Genomic DNA, 17697 nt, shown 5'->3' with positions numbered 1-17697 from the left:
GTTCGTTTTTGCCTGATACCCTGTTCATATTCTTTGAAAGGCAAGTTGAGTCAGTGTCTTAGTCAAGTGTTTATTTGTAGTCTAGTCTAGTCAGTGTTTTGTTTTTGCCAAGTTTAGTTTGTTTGTGCCTATGGTTTTCCCCCTCATGGGTTTTGTTTTGTGTTTGTTTATATTAAAAGTATTTTTGTTAACCTTACCTGTCTGCACTTGGGTTCTGTCCACACAAACCGTGACAATTTTTAGTCACTGAGATGGTCTCTGTGTGATGAAAATGTGTGCCATGAATGACTGTACTAAATGAATGAATCAATGAGGAACACCATTTGGATTTAAAAAGGGGGAGGAGATCGAAAGAAACTCTGGGTTTACCAAAGAAAACCTGCTTCCGACCAGGTTAGGTTCACGGAGTAAGTTACTATGGTTGACTATAAGTATAAGTCACCTCTGTTTTAGAAACGGGTTTGACTTACCCTGCTTTCTAGAGTTTGACGTACCTCGCATTTTGAAACGGAAAACCCAGAGTTTCCCTCATTTCAGGGTTAATATAGTTTTAACTGAACCTCCTTTCTGAAACAGGCCCCAGGATGAGAGCAGGCACTGTGTGTCTCATTCCTCATCTTCACAGCACCTGTTGTAAGGAGAAGCTGGGACTCATGCCAGTTGCTTACCCCTCCCTTCATAGAAACATACCCAACCAAAATAGCTTAAAACATACAGACCTCTTCTTTTAGAATGTCTTAATATGGTTAATGTACACTCAAGCAATTTCATAATTACGAAAAAATGTCATAAGATCATGTGCATAGTCAGTGATGGTTTCAGAGTAACATAAAAAAAGATTTACTTAAAAGTAAAGTAAAAGTTTTTGCAGTAAATTATTAAAATTAAGCAAAATTAAAAACGTGTGCAAAACTTGCACACAAAATAAACACAAAAAATTGAGTAAATCCTACTAGTTGTTTTTATAGTGTACATGATACTAAAGGATTACCATAATAATTTATTATAGTAAAAAAATCTAAACATTATAATAGCCTGTTGCAAGCTGTTGTCAAGTTTGACAGACAAATTAGAATGGAATAACACTGCAGTCTAGTTTTACAGAGTTGACTTTTGAGGTATAGACTTAGTTCCTTGCTTTTGTTTACAAGACAAAGAACTTCACTATGACAACATCAGTAAGCACTTTGTGTTTACCTTAGCGCCAAAGAGGAACTCACAAGGTAAAAGTTTTAAAGTACATTGAAATATATCGTGAATAACTTTTGCTATTATTTTAGTAATTTAAAACACAAAAAAATGTAGAACAGTATAAAAGTTAGAGTTGACAAAATTACGCATTTTTTAAAAGATAAATGTTCCACCTTTTGTTTAAAAGAACTTTTCGCCTCTGCTCTTAATCAACCGCTGACGACAGTGACCTAAAGTGCAAGAGAAAGATGGCAGGACGAAAATCAGACAGAGGGGAAACTGTGAAGATGTGCCCTCAGCAACGAGCTCGTTTACAAGCATATGAGGCGTCTAAAGATGCGCAGAAATGGATGGCGGCGGCGGGAGCGCGCGCGCGCGTACATCTGACTAAACAAAAATTCGGCGGGACGTGCAACCCATCTTCAGCGGCACCTGTATCTGATCGTCAGAAACAAATTATCGCTCAATTAAAGGCCACAGAAGCGCGGAATCGTGTCAGAAACCTGAGGCTGCGTTACGAACGCATAAGGGCAGGCTATGTTTAATATTTTATTTTCTCAGTATACGTAACACGTTTATGTAATAAGCATAACGTGCTTTTGTGGAGTAATCTAGTGTGCAAGTATTCCCAAAGCAATTGCAATTCTAATCTCTCCCTTTTGCTAATGACCAGGCGCAGGAAATCAGAGTGATGATTTCATGCCAGCCTAGCGCGTGGAGAGCGCAGCGCCTGGAGCGCATGCTATCAGTGAATGAGAAGGTGAACCACACAGACAATTTGGACCCAGCAGAGGTATTTATACTTTAAAATATATTTAATCCAATGATTCCCTTTATTATTAAAAGAAATATACGGCCCACTTAGAAGGTGTGAAAGTGGGCGTAATTAATCTATAAAGACATCTCTGGTGCATGCTGTTTTTCCTATTTCTTATATCCTTGTAAAGCTTTAATATTATTAGTTTCCAATTGATGATTTCCCACTGGCCATCTCAGCTCCAATGCTATCTTGTAAATTGCTTCTCTATATCGCTTCATTTCTCCACATCTTCTGACAGGTGGAGAGACATATTTCCATTATCTCCTCACAGCAGGCAAATATTTAAAGGACTGCTTTAAAGTCATTTTTTCACTTTAAAGGTGTTCTCATAATGAAAGAGGCATCTTAATTAAAAAACTGTTATTTTAGTAGAAAAATGTCATTGCCAAGTGTCATCTGTGTGACATCAGCATGATCAATGTTGCTATCCCAAGTCCCTACAGAAGTCCCTAGTGAATTGAGATATCGTGTGTTTAGACTGTATGTGCATCAGTGCAAAGTATTTAAAAGGTGCACAGAGCAGATCTATATTTCTGGATTGATCACCTGCTGGTTTTGTTCATCACAGGTGATGCGTAAACATTACATTGAAAACTGGCTTGATCTCACCTCGAGTTAAATTGCACAGTAATATCATTGTACTGTATGCTGTACTGTATATTCTTCTAATAATGTTCATTTTATGAAGTCACTACAGTAAACTTTCTGCATAATTCCTTGGTCGTTTTAAAATGCTTTTGGGGCATTCCCCATTCGTAATTCAGATAAGTGACGATGAATGGAATTACAAACAAACTTTGAAGGACATTTTTAACAACATGAGATTTTCTGCCATTGCATATCTTTGTCTCTTGGTTGTATCTTTTGCCTCATATTCCTGTTTCCTTATTTTCTTTTTTCCTGTTCCTCATTGTTCTCACCTCTTAAATGAGAGAGCATTTGTGTTGTGTTATATAAACAAATATGTTAACTAAGTTAAACTGTGTTAGACATTAAAGCCCTCATTGTTCTTTGTCATGTCTTATTTGTAGGAATGTATCCTGGGGTTCAAAGTTTTGTGAAATTTTTTTTTTTGAAAAATGTGTTTCAGTAATAACTACTGCACTTGGATTAAGTTCTGTCTATGTTCCTGCTATGCCTTAAAGTACTTCTGCTTTTCAAAATGATAATGTTCCAAAAGGAACACCACTTCAAACTGAGCAGCAAAGCTCTTCTGAGACATGCCGAAAGCATGTTCTTAACCTCGATTCTGTCTTATTCCTGTGCTTTGTTCTAGAGACGGAGACTAGAGGAGATTTTAGACGATGAGAAGGGCCTGACTATGCTCCGCAGATGACTGAAGAAAAAATATTATTTTCTGAGACCATTAAATGCTGAGTGTATTGTGGCCTCAGTCAGTGTGATGTGAACATAAAAAATATTTTTAAATGGTTGTACCTCTGGTTTGTAGGTCATATTTCATAGTCTTTGTAAACCTTTGAACATTTTACAACCGTTTCCAAAACTAAAGTAGGGACTAGGGCCCGGTTGCATAAAGCACCTTAAGTGTAATTTTCCCTTAAGTGTGTCCTTAAGTATACCTTAAGTTTTACTTAAGTTATTCTCCTATTGTCTTTGGTAAAGGAAAATCACCCCTTAAGTGTCATACTTAAGGGAAAAAACTTAAGGTGCTTTATGCAACCGGGCCTAGATCTTTGGTAATTTTATCTTTGATTATAATTAAGTGCAAAAACCCAGATAGCAAAGACGACTAATTTCAAGTGATAATTAACCCAAAAATGAAAATCCTGTTCTCATTTACTCAACCTCTTGTCATTTTAAACCTGTATGACTTACTTTATTCTGCAGAACACAAAAGATATTTTAAAGAAAGTCTGTAACCAAACAGCGGCAGAACCCATTCACTTCTATTGTATGGACAGTTGGACACAAAACCAGTGCAAGTCAATGGGTGCCTGTCAACAACATTGTTCAAAATATCTTTTGTGTTTTGCGTAAGAAAGTCGGACGTTTGAAATGACACAAGGGTGAGTAAATGATGACAGAATTTGTATTTTTGGGTGAACTATGACTTCAATGTTGAATCAATGTTAAGAATTACCAATATAACATTGATTCAACATTGAATCAATTATCTTTGCTCTCTGGGAAGGCACCTGCCTGAGGTCTCCGGGGTGCCAAAAGGACACAGTAAGGAAAAAATACTGACACTTTTAGCAAATAGAGAAGAGCATAAATAACATGGCAGCTTGCTATGTCAGTAGCAGTCAAGCACAGATTGGAGGCAGCAAGGCCTTTTTGTGTTTGAAAAGCCTGGCAGCAGGGGGTACGTCTGTCAACAGATGATGTGTCTTCTGTGCTGGAGTCTGATCACCTTGCTAATTGCTGACGTCGGGACAGAAGGGAGTTATACTTGCTGCTGATTTTGTGTAGAAATAGCATGACCAAATTAGACTAAAACCAAAGTACTTTGTGTCATGTGTCTTCACTTTTAAGAAGCGAGTTTCGTTCCATCTCTGCATTAGATAATTATTGTTTTTTAGTCATTATGTCAGGGTTGTAATTAGAGGGGAGGGATGGCAAAAGATTGGTCAATGCTATGTCACTTAGATTACAGATGGCCTGAAGATGACAGGAAGCAGATAAGGCAATTGTGCGAGCTACACAGGTGCGGAGAGAAAATTGCCTGTGGCCTTTAACAACATATCATCAATTATATGTAAAAGGAATCTAACTACGGAATGCATCTAACTACCATGAACCAAATGCTCAGCAAAATGCTTTTAAGAGGGATAAGCATTACACCCAATAATGAATCAAACTGTTGGCTGTTTAATGCTGTAGGGGAGGGGGGATTCAGGTCCACCACGAGGAAGAGAGCTTTACTGACACCAAGTGGCAGTCACACAGGTGTCCCTCTCACAACCACCAGCCATTTCCTACAGTGTCTCATCATCAACTTGCAATGTAACAAGGATGTTTTCTCAAAAGAGGTATTTTGGATGAGTCACAAAAGTTTCACATTGTTACGCTGCACAGGAATTCAGTAAACCCCTCGAGCGTTCAGCTGCATCTGGATTTAAAACACATCTAGTTGATTTCAAATAAAGACACTTGTGTATTTACCAGAATGGGTTAAATGTATTGATATACGATTTACGTGTGCCAAAATGTACACCTTTATCTCAGACTTTAACATGCTGTGGATCATTGTACCCCGTTGTTCTCCTTAGTGGCTGGCGCCTCCTGCTGGATATGCGCAAAAACCATCTAAATTAAATTAAGCGCACTTATCCATCATTGATAATGATCATTACAATGAGAGAACATTCTGCAGAATGTTATTCATTATAAGTATGCGTTGTCGTGAACAAAATATTGGGAGCATATTGTAAACAATTCGAGTCAGTTTTTAGCAAACCAGCCGTAAAATAGTGACCATGAATTGCAACTTTTTCACATGTACAGTATAAGACAGAATAGAATAATAATGGTCAAAAAGGCAATGCAAGACCAAGTCAGTATCGGCTTATTTTGGCTGAAACTTTTAGTAAAAGTCCTTTGAAGCGCAGCAATATAAAAGCAGCCGTTTTTTATATTAAAGTCCCCACATTGTATAATATGTTAATTGCCTGATGACGGTAAGATCCACTCTTTTGAAAAGTTAAACTGGAAACGACAATTACCGAGGAAGTCCTTCGTCAATCGACTGAGTAGAACTGTCTAAATTAGCGCATGCGCAATTCATCCTCAGCCTGCCTCGGTAAGGGTGTCGATTCTCAAGCTGGAACATTGGAGGAAAAAGATACTGTATTTTTACACACAAAACAGGCTCAAAGAAACGGATGTGCTTCAGAAAACGCAACGGCTACCGCCCTCCAGATCGTTTTAATGCAAAAATTGTAAGTATAGTCATCGGCAGCCTTTTTCAAGAGCAAACGCTTTGAGTTTGCCCGTGGATGGTGTTTTTTTTTTCCCGTTTTCAAAAGGTCCGTGATTCCCAAAGAATGGTTCGTCCTCCGTAAATCCCGATCTTCTCTTTATATCCAGCGCGAAAAAATGTTTTTTGCATAGTGTAAAGGACAGCAACTTACTTCTATGGGTTGAAGAGAATGAAGCCTTTCTAGAAATAGAGAGCTTGAATGTCTTCGCGACTACAGTGGTTATTCGCAGTCGAGCAGGGAGTACCGCTTATTCCCCCCGTCTGTTACTGCTTGTTTCGCTTCATCGCGATGGGATATGTACGCGGTTGGAAAGCTAAACTGTGTTGTCAACTGTCTATATTGTGTTGTGCATCATCTGTATTTCGTGAGCTTCTTGCAGCACGTCGTGCTCCGGGAGGGATGTGTTTTCTGTGTACAGTTACAGGAAGAACGAGTGCACCCGGTGTGTGTCACGGGGATTACGGTTTAGCAACAGTTTTCCCCAACGATAAACTATATATGCATAAACAAATGTTAGGTTTCACTATACAGCATACTGAAGTGACCTCTGGAAGGGTGTCGTTGTGTAACGTTGCTTCAAACGCTGCTTGGCTTCTTATAAATCTGTGAAACAAATGCGTTGATAAAATTGTTGGTTCGTGGCATCGTGAAGTGAAAGCTAATGCGGTGTGAAAGTGGAATATTATTCAAATGAACCATAGGAAGTGGGGGAGGATAAAGCTCAGGTTATCATCTATCAGAAACGTTTTTTATTCATACATTAACCGCATGAATACGCGGTCGATGAGAGTAAATTCAACACGCCTTGTTCTCCGTGGCTTCGCGTGTCTTTTCATCTCGAAATATGTTCCCTCTCTCCGTTTTGCTGGCTGTGTAGTAAAGCGCGTTCGCGATTCACGCGCGGGACCTTCGGGTGAATGAATTCTGTGCGCGCGTACTCGTCTCGTTCGGGGGGCGGGGCCCGCGGTGTCGCGTGGCGGCGAAGAGCTTTGAACGCGGTCGCGCGTGTGTTCGCGCAGGGCACGCGCTTCGCATACGGAGGGGAGACACAGTGCACGTGTACCAGTGACGTCACTGTGAGAATTCCCGAGGTTAAGAGATATTTATGTCCAATCGATGATATATAACCTTATTGTTCCTCAGAGGAACTCAAACGTGGCTTTTTTATTGTAACTTGAAAAGAACAGATCATCTTAGTGTGTAGGCTCAATATGTAGTCTTCTTAGTAGTGACAACAACGAGGTCTATATTTAGCAAAAGGAATTACATGTTTTGATACATAAGGTATGCATCCATGGGCATGCCAGTCAAGTATGTCTTGGGTCAGACTAACTAACATGAGAGCTCAACATCACAGCTGTTTCTATCTTTAGTTATTTCGAAAATATATGTAGTACATACAAACGTTATCAACGTTATTTTGCTTTATCAACCTCAAGCTAAAATGTTAATCTACATGTTTGGTCTTTTATCCAAATGGAAGCTAGTTTTGCTTTTAAAACTTCTTGTGATCTGATATCAGATATTTTATGAATACCATTGCATGCAGATCCACCAGCACTTTCTTATTTTCACTCATTTCGTGACCTCAAAAAGTTTGCATTTGTGCCAAAATATAACGACCTACATCAGGTTTAGAGATAGCAACCATTGCTGCAAAAAACCACATCCTCCTGCGATAGAAAACTCACTCTGTTTGCAACACAGGCATTATTCAACACAAGTTTCTGAATGAACAAAACCAGAGAAAATAGAATTGCAATGTGACCAGTCACTGGAGCAGGATCCTGAATAAATGATTCTCTTATTCAGGGCCTGCAGGGTTGTGCTGGGTTCATAAGGGGCTAGTCTGCCTCTCTGAAGCCCTAATTCAATCAGAACGGCACTTAACAAACACAGCTCCTTTTAAAACCAAAGTGTTTCTCTCCTGGCGAGCGTGCCTGTTTTTACGTGAGGAGCTGGAGTTAATGACTGCCGGCTTCATGTTAGCATGGGTGAGAAGTTTTTTCCACAGCTGATTGCTTGGACAGAGGTCTGAAAGTGTGACCAGTTAGCAAACCAAAGCAGAATCTGTAGTTAATTTTATTTTGTAGTGCTTTGGGGGCTAAAAATAACTTAAGTTAAACATCACTTAGACTACTACACTTTTGGAAGAGTTCGGAACGATTGTACGGGTTGCTAAATGTTTAATAATCATATTAGCCAAAGAATTTAATAAAAGACCACGGCAGGATGTGTAGAAGTGTTTTCTGTAGCACTTTTCACACTACTGTTTATCGCCACAGCAAAAGAAATTAGATTTTACATAAATTATTTCTGAAGTGAGTGTAATATGATAAAGTGTCTGGGAATGTTTTTCCGTTGCATTATCTTTTTTGGCTGCATGTGAAAACAACATAGAGTATTTAGCATCATGACCCATGTGGGCAAATTACAACTATTTTGAGTCAAGTTCTTCTAATGAATTTGTCAAAAAAGCCTCACAAATTGAATCCAAGTAAAAAATACAACAAAGAAAACTTCTTGTGAATGACACCCATTAATATTCTTCAGACATCTGCAGAGCTTTCTGATTTCCCATGGAACTGTTGATAAGTTACCTTGTAAGTAAGTGTGGAGTATAAGCATAGTGTTGCCTATTGATTAAAGATCTCAGCTTCAGACCAAAACATTTTAGGTTAAACTTAGTCACTAAAAATGGAAAACTTTTTATGCGTTTTGGCTATACGACCGACAACAGCGTTTTGGGAGACCGAAAATTTAAAATTTTGAAAGCCGGTCTCAAAGTGCAACTTTTTGAAAACAACGGCGTTATCGTCTGTGTGTAAACTCTGAAGATGGTGTTTTCCAATAACGATTACATCATACGCATCTGTATAACGTGTTCAGTCTGTAGTCATGCGCGAGTAGTCCCAAAACAATAAAAGCGGCCTCCATACTGTGTGTGCTACGTGACATACTTGATAACATTTCTCTAGCTAAAAGTAGATTTACTGCAGGGGCGCAGATGGGATTTTTCAACTGGGGGGGACCAAGCTGTAGTTATTTTGCGTAATTTGGGCTTTAACTAGTGCTCAAGTAGTTACTTTGCGTAAGTTGGGCTAATGGTTTGCACTAAAAAGCCATTGGAGGATTCTTATTTGAAATCATGGATAAACAACAATGAACAAAGGCCAACCTATCAACACTAGCAATGCATGATCAAACGGTTATTTGCCTAGTATGCTTATCACCCACCAAAACTTCATGCCTTCTGAAAAATATGTTTTATTTAAACAGATATCAGAGCACATTGGGTTAGATAATGATGTTATGCCAGGACCCTAATTTAGTCTTGCAAGTCCAGATACATTTTCAGATTGATTTATCCAACCATTCTTTTTGTGTTAATTCGCTATTTGCCTCTGTCCACTCACCTAATTGCATAGTCTTGCTCTCCACATTTTGCTGTGTTTGCTAAGTGCAAAAGACTAGCTATACAAATAAATAACAAAACTTATCTGCCACATCTGGGAAAAGTCAACAGGCATAGGACACTTACATTGTTTGGTTTTTGAAAAACGAGGTGATTGTTTTTTGTCTCTTCATTGCCTTTATGTGGCAGTTATGCAGTCCATTTTTTCAGTCCAGAAAAATCACCAGCTCAGTCATCGACGATGGCATTTGATCACTATGGTTACCGCTACTACAGGCACAATTGAGGCAGCTAACAGCTCCTCGTAGGACCCCGGGGGCGGGGTCAGGAGTCGTAGCAGGCTAGCAGCCAGCAGCACACAGAGAGCACAGAGAACGTAATGTCGGTGGCCGACCCGGTTCTGAAGCAGTGACGGCAAAATAATTAAGGAGCAGCGGCCCTGTCCGCCACTACTTAGGCTAATGTAACTTTACATAGAGGAAATCCTGATTGATCCTCAGTTTTACCGATGTTTGTCACCTTTCATAATGAAAGTGAGGGGGACGGATCGGGATCTGAGGGGGTCATGTCCCCCCGTCCCTAGTGCTATCTGCGTGCCTGATTTACTGCACTACTCCGACCAGCGGAGACATAGTATTTATATACACAAACTATAAACACACATACAAAGGGTATTAAAAGTTGTGGGGATTCATGTCAAAATCAGGAACAACTGCTGGTAGAGTTGAAATAAATGTCCATTTCTTTATTATAGACAGGTTTCTTTTTTAAAAAATGACAGGAAAATAAGTTTTTCACCATACTATGCACTGGGTCCCGACATTATCACCTGGGACTCCCAGCCCAACCATACCCAATTCCAAATTACCCCCCCTTTTCACCATTTGGGACAACCCATTCAGTACATATGGAGGGGGAGAAAAATACCACACATAATTATCACCTCACACACCATTTAAACAAAATATAAATAAAAACATAAATCATTTCCACAATTAAAGAAAATGAAATGGAAAACAATACAATATGATATACAAACAAATACCTAATATCATCTATTTCTAAACCAAATAAACTCCACACCTACTTCCCCATACTTCCCTAACAAAATATAAGGATAATCGGGAATTAGTACACCCGTTTGATTAGCAATTCACGACTCCTGCTGCAGTCCAAGATCGTGGTGGAACCACGGGTAAGGAAACAAAAATATTACCTTTAAATAAAGATTTAACCCAAAATATTTAGTTTGTTGTATTATCCCTTTTTGTCATGTCTTTATTTATTAGACTGCTAGCGTGCACTCTAACAATAAAATTTAAAAATACACCATCGCATTCTAGTTGTATTAAAGGCCAGCAATGCTTCACATAAACCAAACTTTTTTTGGGTTAAGAAACGAAACTACTGATACAAAAATAAACCTTATTACCATAAACAATAAAACAACTAGCCTACTCCAAACACTAAATAGACCAACATTTTACATATTTATACATGATATCGATTTGTGTGGCCTTGGCCATCACAAAAGTGCTCTTGGCTTAAAACAGAGTATGTGTGCAGACACGTAGTGTTTCTTTACAAAGTGACATCGCTATCCACTGGCCTGGCATGCACAATACAGTGTTTTACTCATGTTTTGGCGGATCTATGTAAACGCAGATCATTTTGACCAGTGCAGGGCTCTAGACTCATTTTTCCCATTTGTCGCACCAATTTACAATTTGGTCGCACACTTATAGTAATCATAATGACCTTGGTTGATGAATCGTTCTGTTAATTTGTCACTCTGTCTTTTAAAATTGTCGGCTATAGATCGTTTTATATTTGTGCTTTAACACATTTTTTTATCTCTGCACTGTGCACTTGTAGGTAGGGGCGAAAGGAAAAGTTAATCTCAAAATCAAAATTGTGTTCTTTTTTCTCACCCACATGACGTTCAACATGTTTTAAGACCTCTCGGCGTCTTCGTAACACAAATAAAGATATTTTAGGTGACATCCGAGAGATTTCCAGGTCTCCTCATAGACATCATGGTTATAGTTGTTGTCAAGATCCAGAAAAGTACTAAAGACATTGTTAAATTGGTCCATCCACTCATAGTGGCTCAATTGCATTTTTTTGAGGCGACAAGAATACTTCATGTGCGAAAAACAAATCAAAATAACGACTTTAATCTATATATTCTCCTCTGTCTTGTCAGTCTATGGTGCGCGTTCACGAGAGCACTTAGACGCATGCGTAGTCAAAATTGTACTTACTACGACACAAAGTGACAATGTGCGTTAGGTTCATAGGTTTATCATGCAGACTTGCAGTCTTATAACTGAACTGAACTGTCACATACTCTAATACAAGTGAACACACCTAATAAAGCTGTTTCCATTTACATCTTTTTTTTTGTCTCTGTTGTCAAGACAGGAAACAAGTATAAAAACACACTACCCATGATACTACATGTTGACAATGAGTCACTTTTTAAACACTTTTTAAATTTTATACTGCAACATCGTCTGACAAAGTCACCATACATCTACATTAAAGAGTGGTGGTTATTTTCCCATGTAGTGCACTGCCTCCGCCAACAAACTATGTGCATGTTCGTGTACTCAAACAGTCAGTAACAGTGACAGATGCTTAAATTCTGTGTTGTACTCGTTGATGAATCGCCCGAGTTTCAGTCAACTGAATGTTTAGCTTATCCGCCGCACACACACTGCACAAAATAGATGCTGAGAAAACGACCTTTTCCAACTGAATGAAAGTTAACATTATGTCAGGTCGCCACAAATAAAACAATGCATGGTAAACGGCTTCGGCGTGTTAGTTGCAGTGTGTGACGTCCTATGCAACAAGCTATTTTAAACAAGCAAACGTTAAAGGCGGGGTAACCGATTTCCGAATTACGCTTTAGACAACTCAGTCAGGCCGAGTACCAAAACAACCTTGTAGCCAATCAGCAGTAAGGTGCTCAATGCACAGGACGGACATTAGCCGAGCGCTGATGAAAGCGAAAGATTGGGGTAGGGGTGTGTTTGTTTTGGTGATTTGAACATCAACAACGGCTAAGAGAAATCGGACACCCCGCCTTTAACTAGCTAAGTAACGTTTTAATCGCTAACATAGCAGATTCATGGAAAAATACATCAGTAATCAGTAGGGATGTAACGATTCACTCAGCTCACGATGCGATGCGAGTCACGATTCTGATCTCACGATGCGATTTATTCACGATTTACTCACGATTTATTTTTACAAAATGAGTTGAAACAAATTAGAAATGAACAACTTCCCTTGCATTATTTCTTAAATGCTTCACGTTTCTTTGTATAATAAAATAATGTTTTATTTCAAATAACAAAACTAAACTGCAATTTTATAACAAATTAATAATAGAAAAAGTCTCTTTAATATAAACAAACTAATACTGTCTGAGCTTTTCTTGGATTTTTTTTCATTTAAGAAATATCAGCATGTCCACGTTTAGATTTGCAGTGAAAATAGCGGCCCCTGCTGTTCAAAAAATGTATTGCGATTCAGTTCACACCTCAACCGATTTGAATCGTCACTCATTATAACCGATTTTCAACCGGCTCACAGTGAATCATTACATCCCTAGTAATCAGCCTTTTTTGCCACAACTAATTTATTAATGAATCAGCATCAACCACATTAAAGAGAATTACTTCATTTAAAGTGAATAAAATAGCCTTCTTACTGAAGTTCAACAGCCACTGATGAACTGAGCTGCATACCTGATTTATGTGTAGCATAGGTGAGATGAACAGCAGGCAGTGGGCCAAACCACTGTGAGGCAGGGGAGGGGGAACTCAACTGTTTCTAAATTTAAAACACATTTTTTGTGTTTGTATTTTTTTCTAATTACACAATTAATTTAGTTATACATAAATATATTTATCACAATAGATAGTGCGAGTTTTAATGATTTGGGGGGAGCAACCCTCGGATGGAGGGGGGCAATGTCCCCTCCGGGATTTATGCCCATGGTTTTGACAACGGTGTTGTATGTACGTGAAACTTTTATAAAACGGAAAGGAAAAACCTTTCTGTTTTCTATTCCGTCGTTGTTGTGTAAATGTACTCTTAAACAAGAACTACAGTATCATCTATTGTACGATTGGCTTTTCTTCAATTGTCTTGTGCATTTGTCAAAAACATGTGGTTACGAGATAAAAGCTGGTCAAGACCAACCAAGAATGTTTTCACGATGCTGCATTTTTATCTAGTATTATGCAAAAGCCATTGCTTGACTATACCAAGCCCCAACGTGCTGACTTGAAGAGAAACGCCGTGTCTGAATTATGTGTTTGGTTTTATTTTTTAGATTTACCACTTGAAAATTGAGTTTGCAGTAAAATGTTGCTGTCAGTGAAACTAAACAACAATCTGGAGGACAGTTAGTTGAGTATGAGTGTAAAAGCTCAAAAGTTTTAATTTTTTTATAGACTTTTATCAGGAGTTTATTAAAGACACGAGTCGAACCGCATGCCAGAATTAATACAGATGTGAAGAGCCAGTGTTGTTTCGGGGCTTTTTGTTTGTTTTGGTCGGATGGAAAAGGCTGAAGTGTAAGTCATCAGCAGATTAGCCGGGTGTCACTTTAAGAAAAAACTGATTTTTAGAAGGAAGCATGAGTCACTCGTGTGTAGCCATTTTGCTCTCTTTCACAACCAGTTTCTTTACTTTTATTCTCTGCGTTTTTCTTTTAACACATAATTTAAACTAATAATTTTAAACTGTTAACATTCAGTCTATTTAGTCTATAAATGCCAAACTAGTGGACATGATCCATGAAACCACTGTATGAAAGGAATAGCTCAGTCTTACCCCCAAAATGCTGTCATCAGTTTCTTGACATTTTTAAGAATATATTGTTGAATAATAATTGAATAGTGACTGGATCTTAAAGACTTTAAAGGATGCAGAGGCGCTGAAAAATTAGCATACAAGTACATTTCCTTAGTCTGTTACGTAATGAATGAGAGAAGTGGCGATTTGTTAAAAACATTTTTTAGTCAAATCTTTTCAATGAATCAGTTGATCATGTTTACAAAATTTACCGCCACAAAAAGTTACAGTTTGACCTGTTTCTATTTGTCTATATTCCTATATAGATTTAAAAGGAGCGACAGAATTTTCATATTTGGGGAACTGTTCCTTTAACTCTCAACTACTGAAAACCAGTTCTGTTACAACATTTTCAAGTGTACATATGACATTTCATAAAGCATACATCACATGAAAAATCAGGTTGTGTCCATAAAGAGGCTGGTTAACAGAGACCACTCCCTCCAACTTTACCAAACCCTCCAGGCTTGTGTTTTTGCCCTCTGTCTCAGCTTATTTTACGCATGTTCTTGCCAATGTCCTCTTTTCTTCCTCGTCTTCTGTTGAGCGTTTCCTCTTTTTGTGTGGCGCTCCCCGTCCTCCCTCTTCTTCAGAGAGTTAAAAGGGAAGTAGGAGGTTTTGGGCATAGCAGACTCAGCAGTGCCTTTAGTTCTCCATGTAGTCAAAAGCTTTAATAGAGATTAGCTGAGAGATATTTATCCCTCGAACCTGGAGTGATGTAAGTATCAGTCTGCCTAAAAATTTATTTTAAGTATTGCGGTTTTGTACGTTTGTATTACTATATAAAGTTTTTACATTTTCATTTTTTTTGATTGGTGGGAATAAGGACATTGACATTAATTTCGCTCAAAATATTATTTCGCAAAGTTTGGAACATTTATGCACCTAAAGTGAAGAATTGTAATATTAGCATATCATGACCCACATGTTAATATAAAATCATGTTGCCAGTTCACTACTGATTCCCACCCCACTGGTAACATTTTATAAATATTAACATAGATTAAATATAATAAATTAAATGTAAAGAATTTATTTGAAATGACATTAAAAGATTGTTCAGTATGTCATGGGTGGATTGACCTTTAGATGCACATCTGTGTATGAATGTGAGGGTGGTACAGGAACGTGGCAGCTGGCTAACCATCTGGGGCCGATTTTGTCATGATTCTTGGCAGATCTTGAACACAAAAGCTACAAGAGTTTAGAGAAGTGATTCACAGTGATCTAGTAAATCTCAGTACTGGTTAAATTAGAGTAACATGTTTGAATTTAGATTTCGATGTTTGAGTTTATGTCATTTGATTTGTGTTTGATTTTCTATATCGTGGAAAGTTAAAAAGCAGTGTGGTACTATTTGCTCTGTTTGTTTATACAGCCCAACATGGCAACATTGGATTAAGGAATGACATGATTTTAGGGAAGGACTATGTGAAACACTGGTTATGAAAATTGACATTACCTAAAATGATTATACAACTTACAGTACTACCTATTAAGTAGAGTGGGCTTGTTTCCCCTCACACTGTAAAAATTAAAGGTTCATTGAGCTACCATTTGGGGTTCTTCACATTGCCACGCCGGCGGAACCCTCAGGGGAAACTCAAGGCACCGCTTCACGAAGGGCGGTTCTCTGATTAACCCTCAAGGCTTCATGGGGATCCCTTTTATTAAAATGGTCTGGAACCATCTTGGGTGCTTCAAGGCACCATTTCAGTTTATATTTGCTATTCACATATTTTAATAAGCAGAAATACTAAAAGCAAATACAAAGCAAACAGTTTATTAATAAACAACAACAATTTACATTGAATAAATATTCAGAAAATCGTCAATATTGTACATTACAATTCTAAATTCATGAAATCAAATGTATAATTAATGTTGTGTTGGTGATATTGTTATAAATTAATTCATCTAAACAAAACTAACCAAATAATTTGCCTTAACTTTAAATATAAATACAGAAATATTTCAGGTACTTTGTACAAATGTACAATTGTAAAAAAGCTCATAGCAAGGCCTACACCCATGGTAAAGTTAATTTTCCAAAAAGCAAATCCTTGTGAGCAAGAAAAAAAACAATGCTGTTCTCTCCAAATGGGTTTCCTGCTATTACCAGGTGGTGTGAGCATCTAAAGTCAAAATTATTTCTGTAGTGCATTTCACAATTTTGTATTGCTAAAGTAGATATGTATTTATGGCAAAAAGAGAACAGGAGCTGCGCCTGTTGGCCTTAGGTGTCCCATGCAGGCAGTGCAAGGATGAGCATCAGGGTGGGCTGGAGCTGGGTCTGTTGGCCTTGGGTGTCCCTGGGAATAAGACATAGAGACAAAAAAGAGGGATTAAGATAACGTCTCATAAAACATTACATTTAATCATTTAGCACATGACAAATTGGTTTACAAATGTAACAATAAACAAATATTAAAATGCCTGGAAGTCACTGCTTTGGTCTTAAGGAGTACAATAGGCTTTTATAGCAACAACTGTAATAATCAACTTTATTCAGATTTTTTCGTTGTCAATGAGTACTATTTTTAATGAATTTCAATGAGATGTATTTTTACATGTGCAAATATAACAAATAACATAATAATAAAAATATCATAATAAATACAATACTTACTTTTTTTGCTGCTCAACTGGAAAATACTGAACATTCTGAGGAAAAGGATAAAAACAACTTAATATGATAAAAATATTTAATTACATTTATGTAACATGGGTGGGGAAACCATTCAACACAAACTACAAGTTAAAAAAGAGCAAAACATTCACATAAAAGTGAACATAATAGCTAAAAGTGGCTAAAAGTCATTGTCATTTAACACTAACGTTTCCCATTTAACGTTAGCCCCACAAGCTTCATAATTAACTTATATTCGTTAGCATCTCGGCTAAAACAAGCGCTGTCTACACTGTAAAATAAACAAACGGTTTAAACAGCCAAAAACGGCCATACAATTAGACGTGTCAGAGTACACATTTATACAAATTGTATATAGTTAATATATTTAAGTTATGTATATATTTTTACTTTACTTACCTCCAATGGGACAGTCGAGAGGTTGTTGCGGTCCGTTATTTTGAATTCCCTGTGGCAACTGTCAAACTGTGAAAACTCGTATCGCCTCGTGCCAGAGTGATGTTTGGTCGCAGAGGGATCGGTATGACATCAAAGCACAGTGAGAGCTATTTGTGAACTGACTGCTCTGTATGCTTTAGAAATGCTATTCTAATGCCGTATGATTTTGTCATAAGGTGATCTGTCTGCGCAGAGCTGGATAAAGTTAAACACATTTCAACGAAAGCGCCACATGCGTTTGACGCTACGACATTGGGCCAACAGCGCCACAGTACTGTGGAGGGCGAGACTGCACAATAAACACACAGAGCAGCTGCAGTTTGTTTGGATGGAAAGCACAACAACGTTTACATTTTCAAAAGATTTC

The 17697-nt window shown here is 37.9% G+C and overlaps 2 protein-coding genes across 5 annotated transcripts in view; both read left to right on the top strand.

Annotated features, from left to right (window-relative positions):
- Nucleotides 1-1439: 1439 nt before the first annotated feature.
- LOC130545342 (protein LKAAEAR1-like) lies at nt 1440-3391 on the top strand. The gene is made up of 3 exons (XM_057319780.1): nt 1440-1721; nt 1865-1984; nt 3288-3391. Exons 1-3 carry the CDS (start codon nt 1440-1442, stop codon nt 3345-3347), a joined length of 462 nt encoding a protein of 153 aa, XP_057175763.1. The 3' UTR covers nt 3348-3391.
- Nucleotides 3392-5384: 1993 nt separating this feature from the next.
- rgs19 (regulator of G protein signaling 19) overlaps nt 5385-17697 on the top strand; it is a 40285-nt gene continuing 27972 nt past the window's right edge. For 2 of the 4 annotated variants that reach the window (XM_057319151.1, XM_057319152.1), the window contains exon 1: nt 5401-5913. In XM_057319151.1, coding sequence (XP_057175134.1) covers nt 5857-5913 — 57 coding nt within the window. In that variant the 5' untranslated portion in view covers nt 5401-5856. Of the gene's footprint in view, nt 5914-14812; nt 14961-17697 lie in introns of those variants that run through there. The other 2 variants (XM_057319150.1, XM_057319153.1) reach the window with 2 other exon arrangements.

Source organism: Triplophysa rosa, linkage group LG21 (assembly GCF_024868665.1).
Source record: "Triplophysa rosa linkage group LG21, Trosa_1v2, whole genome shotgun sequence".
Classification (NCBI taxonomy): Eukaryota; Metazoa; Chordata; class Actinopteri; order Cypriniformes; family Nemacheilidae; genus Triplophysa; species Triplophysa rosa.
This window is presented reverse-complemented; position numbering and strand designations above follow the sequence as displayed.